Source organism: Danio aesculapii, chromosome 17 (genome assembly GCF_903798145.1).
Source record: "Danio aesculapii chromosome 17, fDanAes4.1, whole genome shotgun sequence".
Classification (NCBI taxonomy): Eukaryota; Metazoa; Chordata; class Actinopteri; order Cypriniformes; family Danionidae; genus Danio; species Danio aesculapii.
Window position 1 is genome coordinate 28,411,961 of NC_079451.1, and position 23,813 is coordinate 28,435,773.

Genomic DNA, 23,813 nt, shown 5'->3' on the forward strand with positions numbered 1-23,813 from the left:
TGATAATAAAATGAACAGTAAGACGATGAAAAAAATCCCCAAATCAAAAAAAATCTTTGAGCTTTATACATTGAATAAATTTCTTCACGTGGCCTTAACAAATGTGTAAATCATTTCCCAAAAAAGAAAAAAATCATACTATATTACAAAACCTAGTCGCTTCTACAGTAACGTGAGACAGTGGCAGCACCTCCTCATCAATAAAAGCAATAAACGTTTTTTAGTTTAGTCGAATTAACTGTTTTACCTGGAGACCGTGAACTGATGTCAATCATAGCAATCATACGTTTTTTTTTTAAAGTAACTCAAATAATATAACTTTTTTTTTAAGTAATGCATTATATTACTTGTTACTTTGGAAAAATAATATTATTATGTAACGTGCTTACAAGTACATTATGTATACTTACTGTATAACGCATTACCTTCAACATTGGGCAAGATATTGAACCCGTCTACTTCTGGAATTTGTAAGCTGAGCTAATTGCATTTATCATTTTAGCACATCGTCATCAAATATCACTTAATGGATGAATAAAAGTGTTATATTTCCTAATCCTACTTCAAAATGATCCATACTGGTTTAATCCAGCTCCTCTGAAGTGAAACGATCAACATATTGCTGAGCCTTTATTCACTCTCAAATCAAAATGTTGATCAACACACACACACTTACACACACTACATCAAATGTACATCAAGATTAACACAAAATTAATGGCAAATCTCATTGGTCATGGCTCATTGGTATATTTTTCATATAATCTTTGAATAGGTGTGTTGATCAATTTTTCATTTGGACTTCTTTTTGTGTCTTGCTGAAAAAAAAATTCTGAAAAGAAATTTGAATAAAGAGGGTGTCACGGTGGCACAGTGGGTAACATGATCGCCTCACAGCAAGAAGGTCGCTGGTTCGAGCCTCGGCTGGGCCAGTTGGCATTTCTGTATGGCGTTTGCATGCTCTCCCCGTGTTCGCGTGGGTTTTCTCCAGGTGCTCCGGTTTCCCTCACAAGTCCAAGGACATGTGGTATAGGTGAATTGGGTAAGCTAAATTGGCCGTATTGTATGAGTGTGTATGAATGTTTCCCAATGATGGGTTGCAGCTGGAAGGGCATTCTCTGTGTAAAACATATGCTGGATAGGTTGGCGGTTCATTCCACTGTGGTGACCCCTGATGAATAAAGGAAGTAAGCCAAAAAGAAAATGGATGAATGAATGAATGAAAATTGGAATAAATGTTAACAAAATATTGATTTGTGCCTGAGAACAATTCATTGTAATGTATTGATGTTGAAATATTTACAGTAGCTTTTTTCCAGTCAGTGTGAATGTGTGATTGTCCATTGCTGTGTGCAGATGCTCTTGAGATCAGGTGTGCTGGTGACCCTGATTCTGGGCGGAGCTCAGGTTGAACGGGTGGTCATTGACAGAACTCTGGTGGGGCGATTACCTGCTGACACCATCAGTGACGGTGAGTAAATGTACACTTGCCTTCCTCTCTTGTCTCTTTTCATTCTCTCATCTTCTTGTCTCTCTCTTTCTCCTTGCGTTTTCACTCACTGCTCATTTTCTCAGCATGAGCCTGGGCGGCTGCACACCCACAGGTCACGAACGCCAGTCCCTTCTGTCTCTCCCTCTTCTGTTACTCCCAGAGGAAGTTGGAAAGGCACGGAAAGTGCACACATACACTTAGAGGTTCCTCTGAAATCTCTGGGGAATCTGGCATGGCTCCCTGTCTTATTTCTGGTTTGTGAAATTGGACACTATCCCAAATCTGTTAATTATTTTCTCATATCATTTATTGTTTGGAGCTTATATGGCTGAAGCTCTCTGTGCCAGGTCTCTAGATACCTGACAAGCCTCTCTCTCTTTCTCTCTCTCTTGCTCTCTCCCTCTCTGTCAGCCCACCCCTTCCCTTTTCCTAGTAGCCCCCCATAGAGTGCCATTCAGGCCCCCAGAGCCCCTAATTACCAGAGTAATTATGTGTGTGTATGAGAGAGAGAGAGTGTGTGTGTAAGGATGGGGGTGCCAGGAGGGCTCCTACATCTGTCACTTATTCAGTTAGTTTCACACAGGCTGTCAGACCTGTTCTGGCCTTGATGACTTTACTTCATGAGTGCTGGAGTACAAAGAGAGTGATCGAAAACTTTTTTCTTTGGGGTTTCACATTTCTGTCCCACAAATCACCTGTGATGTTGTCATTTTGTACTTTTTAGGTATTTATATATACACTTTAAGTACAAATATGTTCAAATATCGGCAATCATTTAGGCTCACACATGTTCCTTTCAAAAATGTACTTTGCAAGTAACAGAATTTGTAAAGTAACAGTAACAGACAAGTAACAGACCTTACTTCTGATTGTGTATGTGTTTTATTATTACAATCACACTTTAGGATGATGTTTTAACAATGACAAGAAAGGAATTTGGAAATATTTGTATGTCATTAGAAACTCCCACAGTTGTTTTATGTTGAAACGGGCTCAATATCGAGTCCATTAGTGATGCCTAAAACCTGCAATTTAAGAACCAAATTATCCATCGAGTATTGCATAATTTTGTTTTTCTAGAAATGAATTAGTCTGCTGGTAAGCTCTGTAAACATGTTTTAAAGGAATAAAGTATTAACTAGCTAAGCAGATTTAGAGGAATTTATTGATTTATTCTGATCTAACCCGCCGCCGCTCAAATGTTCCAAAACCTGTTTACTAGCCCCTGGACACAAATTTGGATTTTTTTTGGAAGGATTATCATGGAATCTTCCACTTAATTTGGCCATGATTACTGAACACTAATACATGGGTATGTTCTCTGGAATTTTGGTAATCTTTTAAAAGCTTCCATGTTTTTCTTTTTTTGTTTTTCTTTTTCCAAAGGGAAAATATGTCATTTAAATAATCTGTTTTAATTTGGTTGAGTGTATCATTTACATTTAGCATTTCCAAATCACACTTGAGTCCCTCACAGTGGTTATAATACAAACTTTGGTCTAAACACACACAAAAAAACACATCAGATTTATTTAAAAAATTATTTACAAAAACATACATGTTGTGTTTTAAATTAAAGTATAACTTAAAGTAAAAGTTAAAAAAGCTCTTCTCTTGAAATGAGCTTCCTGTTTTATGCTTGAATGTGAGATGATTCATAATTACTGCAGAAGCGCTGATATTCCGTCTCTAATTGCTGTTGAGGTTGGAAATTCCAGCCCTGAATATCCTCCTCTACTAAACCTGCTTCTCTGAATGGCTTGTATTAATTTTTTCTGCCGTTTAATTGGTTTCATAAACAGATTAATTTTTTAGGAAGGGAAGGTTAATTGCTAATCACAGTGTGGAGAGCTTGTCAACAGTTTCACTGCAAATGTCTCTCTTTAACATGAAAGCTGCATAGCCTACAGGCTTTACAGTCTCTCGCTCTTTCCCTCTATCTCTTCTGTGACTCCTTATTAGTGTCTTAAACTACTGCACTTATGAAAATGATTCATTATGTGCATTTTTGTTTGTGTGGAGGTCAGCTTTTACCTCTAGTATAATAAAACACAACAGTACAGTATAACAAAATGCAAATTCAAAAGCTGAATCAACTATGCTTGAACCAGCTAGTTGAAGGTCATGTAGAAACGGGTTTTCATAAATGTTTCATTAGGTTTAGTTATAAATGTGTCTCATTATGTTCAATAAACAACCTATCATCTGATTGGGATATTCAGGGACATCATCATTTGAAAAAAACTAAAATCTGCAGGTAAAATAAATGATATTTTTTAATAATTTAAATGCCAAAGCTTTTATATTAGAGGCATATATGATTTGAGTGAGTCTGTAGTAATTATAATATGTCATTTAGATAGCAAAGTAAACGCTTTGTCTTCTGGCAAGGTCATTTGAGTTTTGACCTTTGACCTTGCCCTGTGGTTTTCAGCGGTGATTGGCGATCGCTTCCTGCTGTTCTCGCTGATGGAGAGGAGTCAGGTGTGTCAGGTTTACCTGAACAGGAAGAACCAGAGCTCACCTGATCTAGCAAGACACATGGAGAAACTCACAGCTGCAGAGATTAAGGTAACACACACACATACCTCTTACACACATCTTTTGAACGCTCGCCCAAAGACACACACACACACACACACACACACACACACACACACACACACTCTTGAATACGCACGCATTAGCACATTTTAGGTGGAAAGGCAGACCAGCTTCTCCTGCTTTCAATTAAAAAGCTTTAATGAGGCTGGTCTGGCTCTTTCCACAGGGCTTTTAGCTCTAATAATTGCCTGGCTTTACTTGCTTTCTTTTACCACTGGGACAGGTAACACTGTGATTACTGGAGCTCCTCTCTAATGCACACCTGTGGGGAACATCAGGTCCAAACACACAGCACTCGTGTCTTTATAGAGAGATCACATCCGTTATGACAGTGCATCTGTGTGTGCCTAAGAAATGTTCTTTCCCTCATTCTCAGTTTCCTTTTGTTTAATTACTGAAACCTGCAAAAAAAAAATGAAAAGGGCTGCCAGTTGCAGATCATTGTGTAATTGCTGTAATAATTCTTCTGCATCAAATATAAAAAGAAAAAAGCTCTTTTGAAAGTGTAATATTTGAAATTTGAGAAGCATAACTACACAAAGGAGTTTTTCAATGTGCACTTTGTACAATGTTTTCCCACATCAAAGGTATTGCTTGAACCTGAACGGAAAGATCCAAAATGATTTCTATATTTGGAAGGGAATTTATAATATATTATGTTATATATTAGCTTTTAGCCAAAAAGCTCAAATATTTATTTAAATTTTTGCAATATATTTGGTTTTTAAGTGACACTGCATTCAAGGTCACCGTCATTTAAACAGGGTATCTGTCAAGTCTTAAAAAGTATTCAAAGTTGATAAATACATTTAGAGAAATTGAAATCCCTTAAAAGTATTAAAGTCTTAAATGCTTTTTAACAAGGTATTAAATTTTGTATCATTTTTGATTCTACAATATATAGTTGTATGCTAAGGTTTTTGAATCCCTAAAATCTTGGATCCTGGAAAATCTGCCAATTTGCGTTTTTATTCAGTATATAAATAATGTTTTAGTTTAGGATTAGTTTCTTACAATGATTATTGAGTAAATATACTGTACCATAGGCAACGTGATGGCTAGCATGATCGCCTCACAGCAAGAAGGTCCCTGGTTCAGGCCCCGGCTGGGTCAGTTGGCATTTCTGTGTGAAGTTTGCATGTTTTCCCAGTGTTCGCATGGGTTTCCACTGGGTGCTTCGGTTTCCCCCACAAGTTCAAAGACGTGGTATAGGTGAATTGTGTATGCTAAAATTGATTGTAGTGTGTGTGTGTGTTTCCCAGTGATGGGTTGCAGCTGGAAGGGCATCCGCTACGTAAAACATATGCTGGATAAGTTGGTGGTTCATTCCGTTGTGGCGACCCCAGATTAATAAAGGGACTAAGCCGAAAAGAAAATGAATGAATGAATGAATGAATGAACTGTACCTAAAAATGTCACCAATGTTACCGGGTGAAACCTAAAGTGGCGATGAGGTCTTAACATGTATGGAAAAGGTCTTAAAAGTTACTGAATTTCACTCTCAGATTTCTGTATATACCCTGTTAAAGTTTTAAATCAATATATTTCTTTTTTATATTTATATGGTAAGAATTTATATAGTATTTTTGGATTTTTTTAGCTATAATATACTAAAGTGATCAAAATTGAGAGTAAAGTCTTCTACGTAAGCACTGTCGCCTCACAGAATGAGGGTCACTGGTTTGAGTCCCGCCCGGCTGGGTCATTTCTGTGTGGAGTTTGCATATTCTCCGGGTGCTTCGGTTTCCCCCACAGTCTAAAGACATGCACTATAGGTGAATTGAATACATTTAATTGGCCCATATTTTATGTCTGAATGAGTGTGTATGGATGTTTCCCAGTGTTGGGTTGCAGTTGAAAGGGCATCCGCTGTGTAAAACATATGCTTGATAAATTGGCGGTTCATTCATCTATGGCAACCCCTGATGAATAAAGGGACTTAGCCGAAGGAAAATGAATGAATGAATGACTTCTATGTAGTTACTGTCTATTCATTTAAAAAAAACAAAATATTTTGCATAAAATATTGTAGTATGCATGACAACTGTTTTCGTCATTAATGATAATGTGAAATGTTGCTTCAAGCACCAAAAATCATATTAGAACAATTTCTAAAAGATCATATGATACTAATAACAGGAGTAATGTGTGCTGGAAATGCAGTTTTGCCCTAATTTTAAAATACATTTCAAAGTTGTAAGGTGTTTTTCATAAAATAAGTACAGCCTTGTTGAGACATGTTACGAAGCCTAAACATTAGATAAGTGTATGAATTTCATCAATTCTGTGACTGACAATTGACTCCCATGACCTTGACTTTGCTTGTTTCATGCGCTACTGTTTGAACTGGAGGAATAGAGGACGAACTATCTGTATTTTATAACGTCACCATTTTTTACTATTTTATAAATCTGGTCACAGTTGTGCAGTCTTTGGCTAGCCGAGCGGTGGGTAGGGGTCAGAGGGTGGGGTCAAGTCCATCTCCTCCTCTACAGAGGAAACCAAGGTGATCGCTCCCCTCTTTATCCTCCATCCCATTCATTCTCTGGCTCTCCAAAGCAACTTGTCTGAAAAATTCATAACGGAATATAAGAAAAAAAAATCTTTATTCGTTTTCTTTTTGAAAGCATTAACCTCATTTTAATGGGCCGGAGACCAAGTGTGCAGAGATCACAATTTGGATGGGTCTGATTATGGACTAAACACAATACATAAATACATCAGGCTCTTAACACCCTCCGCACCCGAACATTATCGCATTACTGGAGCGCTTTGTTGCAACGGCAGCCTGAGTATGAAAGCAATCTCTCCTGCGGTGTGGCTGGCTCCAGCAGCATGGCTCTGATAAGGAGAAACCGTACGTTCCCCCCCTCCAAACCTGCCCTCCCTCCCGACAACACCCCCGCCCATCATACCCCCCCATCCCAGCCCGGCCGGCCCCATCCACTGCCTGCTCCACTGGACTAAGCTTTGAGCCTAATCCTCCAGAAAGAGGGTCTGATTATTGCTGACCAGCAAGCACAGGCAAGATGGGGAATCAAGTTTTGGGGGAGGGCAGTAAGAGACACAGAGAGATGAATGTTATTTTCCCACAGTCTGTGTTGCTTGGCTTTGTTTTTGTTTGTTTATTAATCTTATATAAATCATTTTCATGGTAGATGATACTTGGCACAAGTGGGACGTGAAGGTCAAGGTTAAATGATGAACAATTTTATTTTGTTGTCGCAGGCAGACTGTGGTGCATTTCTACTCCTCCCTATTGTGCACAGATAGAGTTGTTGACATAAAAAGAGACTCCATGTTTGCTCTCTTGATAAGGCCTTTCAAAATGAAGTATATGGAAATGACTGCTATTATGTTGCATGAATAGGAGCTGACTCTATAAGAGACATATCGTATTTTCATGCCATTTATTCACACTATGGGCTGCATTAAAGGTCTGCTTTAAAACCTCAGCCCAGAACTGCTGAAATAGCACATGATGAGCAGCCGCAGATATGAGATATGAGAGTTTAATGCGGAGACAGTGGTGCGATGTAGGAGAGAATATCCTCTCCATACTGCACTATTGCAGTCCCATAAACAGATAGTGGATTTAACGCCCCTTCAAAGGAACTAGTTTTGAATACCTCAATTATTATGTCTACTTTGAGGCTAGACAGCCTGATTAAAGCAGTTTGTGCATCAGCCAAACTGCAGGTGTGTCTCAATCAGGTGCGGCTCATTTTAATGAAATTTGCTAGTCAGACTTAGTCAGCAGCAAAACACTGGCCTACGCTTTATCACAAACCTGTGTTTTTGTGGTTTGGGATTTATGTTTGTCATTTGATTTGATGATTTGAGTTTCATTTTACAGCCATTTGATTGAGTTGTAAAATACCTCAAATTTATGTTAATTGTACTGTAAAGTTCATATACAGAGCTGTCAGGTATGATTGGGTAGGAAATGTTTGATTGTTTTGATTACTGTTTTTATTGTCTTTACTTGTTAAATGTTTCCTGTTACATTTTATTTTCTTCTCTGTCTTTAGTACTCCTATGTATGGCATTTTGGTCAACTTTGTTTTTAAAAGTGCTTCATAAATAGATATTGTATTGTATGTGTCATTTGTGTGTTTTTGGTTTAAACTATTATAGCAGCTTATTTGCTACTTTACACACCCATAACTCATTAAGAGAATAAGCACAACCCTGTTAGACCACGCGCTGCAGCGCAAACCATATTTTTCCGTTCTTAAAATAGCAAAAGTAGATTCTGACATGTCCTTAATGCTTTTGCGCTATGTGCTTTAGAATTGTTAAAAACTCGTGCCTAGATCGTGTAAAATAGAGCCCATTGACTTCACTAGTAGAAAAAAACAACTTTTCCAACATTCTTAAAATGTCTTCTTTCTTGTTCAACAGAATAAAGAAACTTGAATAGGTTTGGAACAAAGGGAGGGTGAGCAAATAATGACAGAATTAACATTTTTAACGAATTTGTAATGAGTGTTTGATTATAAATATCTTTGATATTGTATACAATGGGCAGCATGGTGGCACAGTGGGTAGCACAATCACCTAACAGCAAGAAGGTCGCTGGTTCGAGCCCTGGCTTGGTCAGTTGGCGTTTCTGTGTGGAGTTTGCATGTTCTCCCCATGTTTGCATTGGTTTCCTCTAGGTGCTCCGGTTTCCCCCACAAGTCCAAAGACATGTGGTACAGGTGAATTGGTTAAGCTTAATCATCCGTAGTGTGTGTGTGTGAATGGGTGTGTATGGATGTTTCCCAGTGATGGGCTGCAGCTGGAAGGGCATCCGCTGTGTAAGACATATGCTGGATAAGTTGTGACTGCTGCGGCGATCCCAGATTAATAAAGGTACTAAGCCGTAACAAAATGAATGAATGAACTGTATGCAATATAGATCTGGTTAAAGTTTGAATTAATGCTTCTTTTTACATGACACGTTCCTGTACACAACAACTATTTCAGCATGATCTTCGTCTCACAGAATGGAAGAGAGCCTTTAAAGAATGTGTGTAAACCTCACATCCTTTAATTTTCTTCTGCTTCAGATTTCATTACACACTTCTGATTTCATTACAAACAATGGGAACTATTTAGTATGGGGACCAGTTCTTACTTTTTACAATTTCTTATTAGCTTGTATATTATCTTTTCATTAATAACTATAATTCACATGCAGAATTAATGCATTATTCTGCATCCAATTCTAGTTTAGTCCTGCTGCCACATTGTCAATATAACAGTAACTAAGACAAATCTGTGGTTTACAAGAGTAAGCGTATCTAGAGATCTTATTAGCAGTTGCACAAATATCCTACCCACAAAAGCAGCTATTTCAAATAAATTAAATGCAAAACTCAACAAAATATAAATCCCAACACTTCAATGCTGGAGAGCTTGGGCTGCATTAATAAAGCAGCATGCAGTTGTAATGAGTTATGCAGAGGAGTTTGGCTTATGTTTTATAGATGTTTAGTGGTCCAATTACTTTATGGCTGTTGTTCATCTTCAGGTTTCAGTGGTGGACATACCTGGTGGAGGGCGGCGTGTGGAGCGTCACGTGGGGCTGAACCGGACACAGGACGTGGCTGTGTGCTGGTGGTCGCTCTGTAACGAGGAGGTTAGGCCTTGGTCTCCCATCCCTAGTGCAGCAGACAGAGCCAACCTAGTGCTGCTTGCCTGCTCCGACACCCCTGGGCTCACGGTAAGCAGACACTCGTGTTCCTTCAGGGTTGGCTTTTCCAAAACAAAAATATTTTTGGGAGATGCAATTAAATGATGCGAGAACAATATTTTGGAGCATCTTGAAGGTCAGATAATAATCAGGGTGTGACCTCCTAAATAATATAAATACTTTTAATAATGCCCTCGCAATGCTCCACTGCTCAAGGTTTTTTGGAAACATTCTCAATCCTTTTTTGCCCCAGTCTCTGTTTTATCTTTCTTTTTTTCTCTTTTGTCATGCTTTACCAGTCACTATTGTTTTTCTCTTTGAGCTCCTGTAACTCATAGACTGTTCACTTTTTGTGAGCAGCCAACCTTTGACCTCTTACTCCATTTTCTTGGTTTTCTGACACTCATTCATTGTAGTAGGTATTCTGCTGCACAGACATATATAAAATGAATGTGTTCTTGACTATACAAATATTTGTCATGTATAGAATTAATTTGTAAACATTTTGTGCTTGCATCAAACCACATAGCATGTGCACTTGGACATTACATTGTTGTTATTGTAGAGTACATACAGTACTCAGGATAAATGAGTACACCCTATTTTGAAAATGAATATTTTTGTCAATTTCTCAGTAAATATGGATCATTTATTTTGGTGCATTTAAACAAAACAGTTATTAAATATAAATAATTATAAAAATTATATATTTTAGCCATCGAACATCTTTAAAAATAGAGAGATCATTTAAATTCATGCAAAATCTTGTAAAAAAAAAAGTATAAACATTCATTCATTCATTTCCCTTCGGCTTAGTCCCTTTATTCATCAGGAGTTGCAACAGCAAAATGAACTGCCAACTTATCCAGCGTATGTTTTACACAGGGGATGCCCTGCCAGCTGCAACCCAGTACTGGTAAACTTCACACAAATACACTACGGCCAATTTAGCTTAACTATAGCGTAGGTCTTTGGACTATGGGGGAAACCGGAGCACCCGGAGGAAATCCACATGGAGAGAATATGCAAACTCCAGACAGAAATTCCAACTGATTCAAAGTATCAGTAACAAAATAATTTTGTATTTTTTTGTTTCTCTTGATTTTTGCTCTTTTTTTAAATTTGTAATTAATATTTTTCCCTAACATATACATCTGGGTGTACTAGTTTTTGGACCGTTATCATAAGTTGTTTTGTTAGATAAGCTCCAGATTTGGCTTAAGTACTGACCAATCTCGTATATATGCACAAATATAATATTGTAAAGCATCTTATTAAATATAAAATTCTAGAAAATATTAATTTAAATAAGCGATTTGTGGGGTGTTTACTCATATAAGCTGAACACTGTAGATGCAGATGTGGAAAAAAAATTGAGAGCCCACTTGGAAATACTCACTTTCTCTGTGTTTACTGGATTTATTAGGTATGAGTTTGAGAACCTTAATGCATGGCCTTATTATTCTTTTTTATTACTTTATTTTAAGGTTTATATATATATATATATATATATATATATATATATATATATATATATATATATATATATATATATATATATATATATATATATATATATATGTATGTATATATGTTTGTATGTATATTTGTCTGTGTGTGTGTGTGTGTGTGTGTGTGTGTGTGTGTGTGTGTGTGTGTGTGTGTGTGTGTGTGCGCGCGTGTGTGTATAAATGTGTGTGTTTATATATGTGTGTGGATATATGTGTATATGTGTATGTGTATATACAGAACAAGAACACACATCAGCTCATTCTGTAGACATACAAAGGACATTATAAAGGAAAACTACAACAACAAAAAAACACATCATAGTCACAAAGCATACAATCAAAACTAGAGAGGGTATATAACTTAAACCTCAGAGGGGTCACTGAATTGCTCTTGAGATATAATCTTCTATGTGAAGCTGCTTTGACACAATCTACATTGTAAAAGCGCTATACAAATAAAGGTTAATCCAATTGAATTGAATATAGATTTGTCAAATAAATCAAGAAATTGACCCCAAGTAGCCAAACATTTTCTTATGGAGCTAGTCCTTAAAAATTTCCATCAGAATAATGGATATCATGTCGGAAATTCAGTTCTGGAATGAGGGGGGTAAAGGTGATTTCCAATTGTTAAGCACTAGTCTTTTAGCCACCACCATGCCTTGCATTAAGATTCTTGCATTGTTTGAGATGCATTTTGTGAGAAGTAATAAAAGTTTGGCATCTGGTAGAAAAGGTCTGCTATAAGCTTAGGCCTTCATTTTATTCTAAATGACGATTTAATTTAAAATCAAGAAGAAATATGACTTACAAAATAAAATAACATGTCATTAAATCGTAATTCCACTGATATCTATTCAGCTGGTTAAATGATCTGAACAAATCGTCCATTAATGAAACTCTGAATGTAGAACAAATAATTTTTTTATTAGGTTATTAAAATAACCAAGGATATAAATATTCCTTTTTGTATAAAACTTTATTTAATGTGGAATATGAGTAGCTCTCAGGAACTTTTGATAGCACAGTATGGCACTTTTTCATCTCTGCATCTTTACTGTACATTCCTCCTTTTTCCTTTCTCTCAGCGCTGTTTAATGATGAATGGCGACGATTCAAAAATGCTTAAGCTCCCAATGCTGCATTCTGCTTTTAAACATATGCAAAATCTTCACTCGCGGAGCAGGGTATGAGAGAGACGAGCAAACGGAGCTGCGTTTCCAATCGCAAATGCACCAAATGAAAACAAACAAGGGGTGGAAATATGCTAAATAAAAAAATAAAAAGGGGGCAGCGTGGAACATCACTGGATTGCTCTGGTTGGAAATGAACCCTGGATTTATCCTGGGCCTTCACCTATTTATTTCCCTCTCTCTCTCTCTTTCACTGTCTGTCCCCCCTCCCCCCCCCCTCTCTCATTTTTCTACGGTTAAAAAACATTAAAGTGTCTCTCGCCTTCATCGTTTCTAATTAAAGTGTTTGTTGTCATTTTCAGATCCGTAGTGTGAAATCAAGCTAGCAGTTTATGTAAGACGCGAGCGGTGAATCAAACGGTTCGCTCGGCGCACAGACACACACTTCAATCAATTCTGCCTCATATATATGTTCCCTTTGTTAAGTTTGCTATCTGCATGCTAAACCCATTTTCTGCTTAGTCTTCAGCATTTAAAAAGTGCGCTTTCTTTCCCTATGTGGTCTTAATTCTTACCCCTTGCAGATAAGCACTGCCAAGAGACACACCGGGAAAAACACTCGTGCACACACACTTATTTATGCAAACGTTTAACATTTTTAATCAATCCCCCTGTTCCTGGAATTTAACGATTTTAATAAAAAGAATTTTTAAATATACAGTTATTTTGCATGTTGAGTTGGTTGTTGTTATGGTTTCTGAAAGCTTTTGATGTCTTTTTTTTGGAAGTTGTTTTGCATATTGGGGTGGTTGTTGTTGTTGTTGTTGTTATCCATACACATTCAGTGTTGAATATCCTGTTATCTTTCTCAGAACACTTCTCTTTCATTTGTTTGATTTGCATGTGCACAAGCTATCCATACTTAATTTGCAAATTGCAACATTTCTTGTGTTTTCAATCAAACATGTATCTTTTTTGCCCAATATGGAATAATAGATAAAAAAGGTTAGTTTTATAGTATGTAGTAGGGCTGCACAATGTATCGTTCCAGCATTGATATCGCAATGTGTGCATCCGCAATAGTCACATCACATAGATCTGCAGTGCTGGCAATACAGTGTAATTTACCTTTACATGTACAAAACAATAAAGCATACACTGTTTAGTTCACTTTTATCCTTGCTTTATTACATTTATCTATGCTTGTAATTTGTTTTTTTACATTTCATGCATGATTCACCTCCCTACAGAATCATCCCAATCAACCTAAATCAATACATTTGGTAACACTTTAAGGATCAATTCTCACTATTACATAGTCGCTAGGTTATTGAGATATTGGCTGCTTATTAGTAGGGCCAGGCAGAATCTGCGGATATTATTTGCTATTTCTGCAAAGATTTTTGTAAAAAAAAATCTGCAGATTTTTGTGGAATGATTTTGGAGTATCATAACTAAAAACTTAATAAATTAATTAAAAACTACGCATTTTTAACTTGTATTTAATGTTTACAATGCAGATTCAGTTAGATCCATAAATATTACTTTACAAACTGTATTCTAAATAAATCATATGAACATTTTCATATCAGCCAATAATATTACTGAAATTAATTTAAAAAACTGAATTAATATAAATTTACACACATTTACACAAGTAAATAAATAGACTCAATGATGGGCTAAAAATCTGCAAATTTCTGCCTTTGCAGATTCTGTGTGGGCCTACTTATTAGTAATTATAAAGCACATATTCTATATGATCTTATTCTTATCCCTAGCTCTACCCAATACCTAAACTACCTTAATAACTATTAATAAGGAGCAAAAAAGGGAGTTTATTGAAGCAAAAGTCATAAAGGTTCACTGAGAATGAGAATTGAACCTTAAAATAAAGTGTGACCAAAAATTCTTTCCAAATAGTGCTAGTCGAGCATTTGCTGGAATTGTATAGTTACAGTATATCGCAATATATATTGCAGAAAAACAAAATATCACATTGTCAGATTCTTACAATATTGTGCAGCCCTAGCATATAGGCCTGTGTGAAAAGTATATCAGACATCACACACTCATATTAGATATGGGTTTGTGTAAAAGGCTGAATGCACACTATGGACCATGGAGTCAATGAATTGAAATGAGGCCCACATTTTTTTAAGAGCATTTATGGCTGCAGATGGACTTGCCCAGATTGACTCATTATATTCAAGATATTTTTTGTGATAAAAATTAAATTAAATAAAATGCCAACTTATGTCAGTGTTTTTGTTTTATTACTATTCTGAAATTAGATGTAATATTCAAACTTCTAATTACTTTGAATATATGAGACATTTTTATTTATTTATTCTTAATATTAAATAAGTAGTAAAGCAATATTGTATATATTTATAATTATTTTTCAACTTTATTGGATCGGACAGTAGAGAGAATTGTCAGGAAAGTGTTGGGAGCAGAGAGAGGGGAAAGATCGGCATAGAACCTCGAGGCGGGAATCGAACTCTGGTCGCCGTGAGAACCGGAGTGCATTTGTCGATGCACTTTCCACTAGCCATTGGCACTGACATTGTTAAATATTTTTACAATTTAATAAAACTTTTCTCTATGTTTGTATATTAAGATATTTTATATGCTCTATTTTTTATTTCTTGTGATGGTACAGCTGAATTATAAGCAGTCAAGTTTTTAGTTTCACGTGATCTTTAGTGTCACATTCTATGCTGATTTGCTTAAATCTGTTGTAGAAACTTTTGTGTGTGAATATAAAATATAAATATAAAAGTATAGCATTTATGTGAAATAGAAATCTTTTGTAAGAATGTTTTAGTACTATTTATTAATTGAATGTGTCCTTGATAAATACAAATATAAATTTCTTAACAAGGAAATCATTCTGACCGCAGAATTCTGAAGGATAGCAGTATATATAAACACACGTTTTTGAGACATGCAGCACCCGTTTGACCTTTTTAGTGAGCCATTTATCCTTCGGCTGAATTCATCACCTCATTTTTTGAATGTATTTCTTATTCAGTGACCCTCTTCCAGTGTTGATTTGATTCTAGAAGGCTCATGTGGAATGGTTTCAATCTCTGTCATTTTTCTGCGCATGGCTGCTGTTATGATTCCAGACCATGTTATATATGAAGAGAAAAGGTCCGAGTGGAATGTGATTTCCCGGGTTAAATTCTTGGGCATGTGCAGGTGCAGTAGAGCGAATGCTTCTGTGTTGATTTCATGCCACAGCGGCCTGACAAGCATCTGAGTAGCACACACACACACACACACACACACACACACACACACACACACACACACACACATATACGCACACCAGAAGAGCGGAGACTCAGCAGCAAGAACTTTCATAGATTGCCTTCATCATCATCTCTCTTTCTCTCTCACTGTCCCGCTCTCTCCCTCTCACTCGCTCTCTCTCACTGTTTGCTCTCTGAGCTGGAAAATTGGCTCAAAGAGCTCTACTGCTGTGAACAAGGCCTGCTGCTCAGCTGGACCTTTTTGGGTTTATCTTTCAAGCTGCAAAAGAAAGTCCGGAGAAGAGAAGAAAAGAAAAGAATAGTTTTGACCAGTGACTGAAACCAATAACTAACAGAGACTCACTTACCACTGTTCTCTCTCACTCTCTTTCTCGCTCTCCTTTGCGCATACTGCCCCCCCCCCCCCATCCTAGCCTCCCCAACTCACCAAGATGCCGTTTGTCTTTGTGAAATTGAATCTGTCATTGTTTCAGCAGCAGCTGTGGGATTTGTGATGTTTGTGTGTGCGTGTGTGTGAATGCAGGTCTTAAGAAGGATCACTCTGTGAAGATGTTAAAACCTTTGTAGCGGGTGGGAGAAAGACACTCGAAATGTCCCCCAGTGCTGAGGCAAACACACTGCCTCTCAAAACCAGCCCTCCTTTATTTCTTCACCTTTTTGTTTTTGTTTAGTGTTACCGTGGCAAAGAGCTTAGCGTTTTCTCTCTATGGCTATCCGTTACTACTAAACTGGATAAACAAGTGTGAGGATTGTGCACTTTCTCTCTAGTTCCCGATGGCACATTTAGTTTGTGATTTTTAACACACGCGACAAAGTGCAACGGTGTTATAGTGTGTACTATTAGCCTGTAGCGCTACCTAGCATGGCATTAGCAAAGAATTAGCCTGGTGAGGTCACCAGCTCTCACCTTAAGATGGCCCAGAAAGGTGTTCAACCAAGCCCTCGATAGATTTTTACTAGCTTAATGCTAGCGAGGTCAGCATTATCGTAGTATTAGCCAAAGCAGTTGGGGCAGTTGGTCTGTTGCTAGCGTGGTCAGTGGGGTGTTGGTTCTAAGCCCAGGCCCAGCTGTGGACAGGCCCAGAGTGGGGGCCTCAGTGGCTGGGGCAGGTGTGTCTCAGCGGGGCCTGGCTCTGTGGAGATCTGGCACTGTTCCGGATCTCCCCTCTGTGCTGTCAGCAACTCTTCTACCGCCTCTCACTAAACCCCTCTCACCCCCTGGGGTGCAGCGGGAGTCGGCCCAGGGGGGATTACAGCTAAAAAAAAGACAAAAAAAACTCATCCCCTGATTTCACAGAAACCATCGGCAACCCGCTTAACTCAGTCTCCTACGTTGGCGCGCACGCCACGCTTCTGTGCCAGCCCATCTCTCTCAGTCTCTCTTCTGCCCCACCATCTGCACCACAAACACACATACTACAGGTAAACCCGAACTTCCTGCATGCTGCTGTCTGATAGGACACTTTTTAAGCTGTTTGTGTGCACATTTTGAGGTTAAATCTCCAAGCAAATTTGCTCAACATGTGTGTTGGGCCTGTGATTTCTACTTTCTCAGGCATGGAGGAGCCCATGCTGAATAGTTACTTTTGTAAAATGTTTGTAACTTTTTGTTGAACTGTTATTCTTCAAGGTCAACTGTGTCTTTCATTTAGGGTCGCCAGCTTTGTCTGAATAAAATAGACAAACCTTAAAATCCGACAGATTTAGTAATGCACCAATCTTGATTTTTTTTTGTGGCCGATTGTGATTGCTGAGTTTAACAGATTTTTTAAAGCTAAAAAAATTATTAAATTATAAAATACTTAAAAAAGTATTAAATATGAGTATATAACAAGATGTTTATCTGCTTTATCACAGGCTGAAGCTTGGGCATGTAGTGATTTTTTAATTAGATTACAATTGTAAAATGTAAAATAAAAATATAATATTCTGGCATTAGCTTCATGCAATTGTGCTACATAAAACATGTCACTTATAAATCCAAAACTGCAGGCAGACTAAATTAAAAAGAAGATTCACTATGTGCCAGCAGGATGCACTTATAGAATAGCAGGATAGACACTGTTTCCTTTGCTGTTGTAAGCAATGTAGCTGTGCCGGTATGTAATATGCATTACACAAAGATCATTCAAGAAGAAAATACCATTGAAACTCTTCTGAAGTCAATCGTTTCAAATGCATCAACCTCAAGTGTCTAGTCAGCATTGCTGATGATGGTTAAATCGGCATAGCAGTCAATAAATGAGACAAGGCAGGTCATGTATGGGACAATCAAATGAGGCCAATACATAGGACACACTGGTCAATATGGGACAGTTGGCAACTCTTTCTTTCTCACTTTGCTCTAGTCAGCAGAGTTTATTGTGTTGGTTGTTGCATATTTTTCTGCACTTTAATAGTAATAATGAAACTCTTCTCCAATTATTGTATTCCTATCGGACATTTCAAACTATAAAACGGCTGCTATATATTTGAGACTCCCAAATGTGCTAACTTTGCTCTGCAAAAAGTGTTGTAAATGTACCTTTACCAAAGGTTAAATGTGGGGTTTAGAACAAGGAGGTATTTCAGATACATTGATGCTCAAATGATTGTCAATTTTTAATCTGACTCATCCTGTCAATTTCCGTTTTCTTCCAGTTATACTGTTGCATTATAAGTAAAATTGCAGAAATTGACCAAATTTAAATACATGTGGAAATATACATCGTAATTTAGTGCTGCGGGAACTAGTACATGAATTTTTTCATATGTTTGCCATAAGAATTGTCTTTCTGTTGTTAAAATTATTTATGTAAAAACAGGAAATAATTTTCACAAATATTTCAAATTGTCCATCAGAGATACATGACCAGAATAAATTTGAAACCATTGATGGCTATAAGTGTAAATGGACTGTGACTTTTGTTTCTCTTTTTTCCTCTGTGCAGGTTTTGAGCTCTATCCGAACGGACGGCAATCCTATAGACTGCAGATTTAGTCTGACCCAACCCTACCATATCCTGACCGTGGAGCTGCACCAAGACACCAAACACTCCACATCTGAGTCCCTCGAGGAGACTCATCCTCCTGACATCCAAACCTGTGTGTATGAATTGACTCGTGGCCGTCTCCAACGTCTGTCCAGCACTTCTTTATCCGTCACATCCAAACCTATAACCTGTAGTTGTGACCCGTTGGAGCGTTGGGTTGTTCTGGGGCTTCAAGATTGCTCTGTGGTTCTTTTCGACCCACAGACAGGCCTCTCCCAGTGGGCCACTTGCTCCATGATGCCGGCGGTGCTAGCATGGCATCCTTCTGGATCTTTGCTAGTGGTGGGTGGGGGTCAAGGCGAGCTTCAGTGCTTTGATATGGGCCTCTCTCCTCTCCCACTGCGGTTAGTGAGTGAAGAACCGGTCCCTGGCTCTGTAGGCCCCAGCCTGCAGCTCTCTCAACACTTCAAGACCTCTGAGGGGCTAGAGGGGATCCAATGGGCCTACTGTCCGATATCTCAGGGAAACGAGAGTCTGGAGGTGCATGACTTGCTGCTGCTTCGGTTTCATGGAGGACCACTTGCTGCGCTGAGGTTAAAACTGGGTTAGTGGGACCTTTGTAATAATTGATTAAAATCCAGGGTAGAGCATGTAAGATGTAGAGCTAAAGGGTTTAATGGGATTGTATTTAGGTGGCTGGAGGGCATAAAACACAGTCTTAGCTATAATAGCATTTAAATACAGTAATTTAAATGTAGTATGGTTGACTCTAAAGCCACATGCGTCAAATTTGTGCTACCAATTAAATTTTGAGGTCAGTTAGAGAAAGGCACAAAAAAGTCATTTATAATGTTAAAAATGTTTCAAATAAAGGCTGTTCTATTGAACTGTCATTTAGACAGAGTACTGAAAAAATGATCAAAACTTTAATTAAGCAGCAAAACCTTTCAAGCCCTAAGAATGACAAGGAATGTTTTTTTTTCTAGGTTAGAATATAACATACCATATGACTGACCTGTACCATATTGCACTATCACTTTTTACTTTGTTTCAACAAGCTAGGTCAAGAGTATAGTTAATGGTACAACAAAAGACTGGTGAAGCTTCTTTAAATAATTGCTTATTGGTGCATTTTAAGTATTCGATATACTGTAACAACCCATGCTCACTTCCCAAAGTCCAGCAATTAGCTTATCCATACATGATAGTTGTAACAACTTGTTATCTTGTTAAAGACACGCATTAATCAGCCAATCAGATTTTTGCCTCAGAGGGTACATGATATTAACGTGTGCAAAATACACCAGCCCCTTTATTAGGTACACCTTACTAGTACCGGGTTGGACAACCTTTTGCCTTCAGAACTGCCTTAATCCTTCATGGAATATAGACTCAACAGAGTACTGGAAATATTCCTCAGAGATTTTGCTCCATATTGACATGGTAGCATCACGCAGTTGCTGCAGATTTGTCGGCTGCACATCCATGATGCCAATCTCCCATTCCATCACATCCCAAATATGCTCTATTGGATTGAGATCTGGTGACTGTGGAGGACAGTTAACTCATTGTCATGTTCAAGAAACCAGTCTGAGATGATTTGCGCTTTATGACACTGCTGGAAGTAGCCATCAGAAGAAGATGGGTACACTGTGGTCGTAAATGGTGGACATGGTCAGCAACAATACTCAGGTAGGCTGTGGCATTAACACGATGCTCAGTTGGTACTAATGGGCCTAAAGTATGCCAAGAAAAGATCCCCCACATTATTACACCACCTCCACCACCAGCCTGAAATGTTGATACAAGGCATGATGGATCAATGCTTTCATGTTGTTGATGCCAAATTCTGACCCTACCATCCGAATATCGCAGCAGAAATCATCAGACCAGGCAACGTTTTTCCAATCTTTTATGGCCCAATTTTGGTGGGCCCGTGCAAATTGTAGCCTCAGTTTCCTGTTCTTAGCTAACAGGAGTAGCACCCGGTGTGGTCTTCTGCTGCTATAACTCATCTGCCTCAAGGTTGGACGTGTTGTGCATTCAGAAATGCTCTTCTGCACACCTTGATTTTAACAAATGTTTATATGAGTTTCCTTCTATCAGCTCGAACCAGTCTGGCCATTCTCCTCTGACCTCTGGCATCAACAAGGCACAGGATTGCCGCTCACTATATACTTTTTTATTTTCAGACCATTTTCTGCAAACCCTAGAGATTGTGGGTGAAAATCCCAGTAGATCTGCAGTTTCTGAAATACTCAGATCAGCCCGGCTGGCACCAACAACCATGCCACGTTCAAAGTCACTTAAATCACCTTTTGTCCCTATTCTGATGCTCGGTTTGAATTGCAGCAGATTGTCTTGACCATGTCTACATCCCTAAATGCATTGAGTTGCTGCCATGTAATTGGCTGATTAAAAATTTGCATTAACGAGCAGTTGGACAGGTGTACCTAAAAAAGTGTGTGCCATCTCATCACAAATTTGTAGAAGCATGCAGACATTTTAGGTGAGTAACTGAGGCAGAGGCCATTTCTTCTGAGGTCACTCAATACCAACCCTTGGGCTGCCACCTCCAGGTGCATTCTGGGATGCATTTCTCCGATAAATCATTTACAGTGGCTTACGCTCCCTCAGGGCGCAAGATAAAGTTTGCCAATCAAAACCTGCCCATGCCTAGAGTTTAATTTTGACTTTGGAAGTGAATGTGACTCCCAGCGACTCTCAAAGTTTTAAATGGAGAGCGTCAGCAAGAGAAAGACTTTTTCTGAGCGAGAGAGAGCTAGAAAGCAAGGGAGGGTGGAAGGGAGAGAGAGCGACAGCAGTTCCCTCTCCTCTGATCGCGTGCCAAGGTTTTGATGAAGAAAGCAAATGCACATCCTTTCCAACTGATAATTTGGAGCAGCTAGTGAGCAGCGCTTGTTTGCCCGTTTGTCTATTTATTTGTTTGTGGACATGTTTGTTGGGCTTGTCTTGCTTGCGCGCCCATATTTATTGACTTATATCTCTAGAACTGCTACATGATGAAGTGAGTGAATCGGACGCGCAGAGGATGAAAGAGTTGGCAGACCTCCAGTCTTCCCAAGGAAGCAGCTCTTTCTTTTTCTTTCACTCACCCTCCCTTCTTTTTTTCCTCTCCTCCCTGAGTTATCTCATCTGGGCACGCGCTCGGCACAGGAGAGCTGCTGTACGGAGGGGATACGGGGGCAGCTGGCCGGCACACTCTGAGAAAGTGGAGGGAAAAAAAATAGAGAGTGAGGGAGAAACAAGATTAATTTAAAGGAGAGGAAATTGCACAGCATTGCAGTTTGGAGCCCTTTGGTTGCATCACATAGCACCCTCTGTTTGTTTTGGTTGTGTCAGATTATGCCTATATATAACCCCTTACAAATAAATTAATTAGTGGGCCTTTTGTATACTACTTAGCCCAGTTAAAAGACCAAGGAAAACAACCTCTACAATCCACAGTTAATTAAGACTTAAATAAAGATTGCTGCAAATAAAAGGAGATGTAACAGTGTATATATAATGTATATGTATACAGACATGGACAAAGTTTTGGTACCTTTCCATTAAAAGAAAGAAAAATTACAATGGTCACTGAAATAACTTGAAACAGAAAAAAGTAATTTTTAATAAAAGATTACTGAAAATAAACTGAAAATAAACAGTACACACATATTATGTCAAACACGCTTTTATTTTGGATGTAATTAATCGCGATTATTTTTTGCCCAGCACTAATATATGTATGATTGTGTGTAATATAATTTTTTAAAAATCCCCCCCCCCCCCCCCCCCCCAAAAAAAAGAAAATCAAGAAAATCAAAAAAATAAATAAAAATATAATATATATATATATATATATATATTATATATACACACACAGTTGAAGTCAGCGTTATTAGCCCACCTTTGAATTTTTTTTTTTTTTTTTTTTTAATGTTTCCCAAATGGGAATATTTCCCAATTTTCACAGTATGTCTGATAATATTTTTTTCTTCTGGAGAAAGCATTATTTGTTTTATTTCGGCTAGAGTAAAAGCAGTTGTAAATTTTTTTCAAATCCATTTTAAGGTCAAAATTATAAGCCCCATTAAGCTATTTTTTTTCTGATAGTCTACAGAACAAACTATTGTTATACAATAACTTACCTAATTACCCTAACCTGCATAGTTAGCCTAATTAACCTAGTTAGGCCTTTAAATGTCACTTTAAGCTGTATAGAAGTGTCTTAAAAAACATCAAGTAAAATATTATTTACTGTCATCATGGCAAAGATAAAATAAATCAGTTATTAGAAATAAGTAATTAAAACTATTATGTTTAGAAATGTGTTGAAAAAATCTTCCCTCCGTTAAACAAATTGGGAAAAAAATAAACGGGGGCTAATAATTCAGGGGGGCTAATAATTCTGTCCTCAACTATATATATATATATATATATATATATATATATATATATATATATATATATATATATATATATATATATATATATATATATATATATATATATATATATATATATATATATATATATATATATATATATATATATATATATATATATATATATATATATATATATATATATATATATATATATATATAGAATAGATATAAAGAATACAAGATATAAGACAGTTATGAAATAAAATTTATGTAGAATAACCCTAATTCTTTAAAAAACAATTGTGAAACTAAATTAAACTATGCAATACAATTCATGGGTTTATTTTACAAACTGCTACTCTGTGCACTCATGCCTCTCAATGTCATATGTTTGTCAGTTTGATCACAGAAATGGTTTATTTTTCATTTTTGTGTATGCTGTGTTATTGAGGCTCTGCGGCGCTGCAGCACTTCTGTCTGTCCTGTCGTTTGTCATTTCTCTTCACACTTATTATTACTCACATTAGTTGCTCTTCAGGGGTTTGTGGGAGGCGGCCTGTTAATTTCCCACATGCAGTTTTAAATGGACCCTTTAATGAAAGATATTTAATGAAATGATGACTAATTTGTATATTTAAACATTACATTCTAGAAAGCTTGTACAGTCTTGAAATTCTTAATGTAATCAATCAATTCGTGAAGTTTGATGAAAACTATTATCTCATCTTTTACCCTATTTCCCCTTC

At 37.5% G+C, this 23,813-nt stretch overlaps 1 protein-coding gene across 3 annotated transcripts in view; it reads left to right on the plus strand.

Annotated features, from left to right (window-relative positions):
• The window catches only part of wdpcp (WD repeat containing planar cell polarity effector), a 91,119-nt gene that overhangs the window by 39,876 nt on the left and 27,430 nt on the right, over positions 1-23,813 (plus strand). For all 3 annotated transcript variants that reach the window (XM_056477760.1, XM_056477761.1, XM_056477762.1), the window contains 4 exons: positions 1,357-1,471; positions 3,927-4,063; positions 9,615-9,806; positions 18,632-19,277. In XM_056477760.1, the coding sequence (XP_056333735.1) occupies positions 1,357-1,471; positions 3,927-4,063; positions 9,615-9,806; positions 18,632-19,277 (1,090 nt within the window). The remainder of the gene's footprint in view (positions 1-1,356; positions 1,472-3,926; positions 4,064-9,614; positions 9,807-18,631; positions 19,278-23,813) is intronic.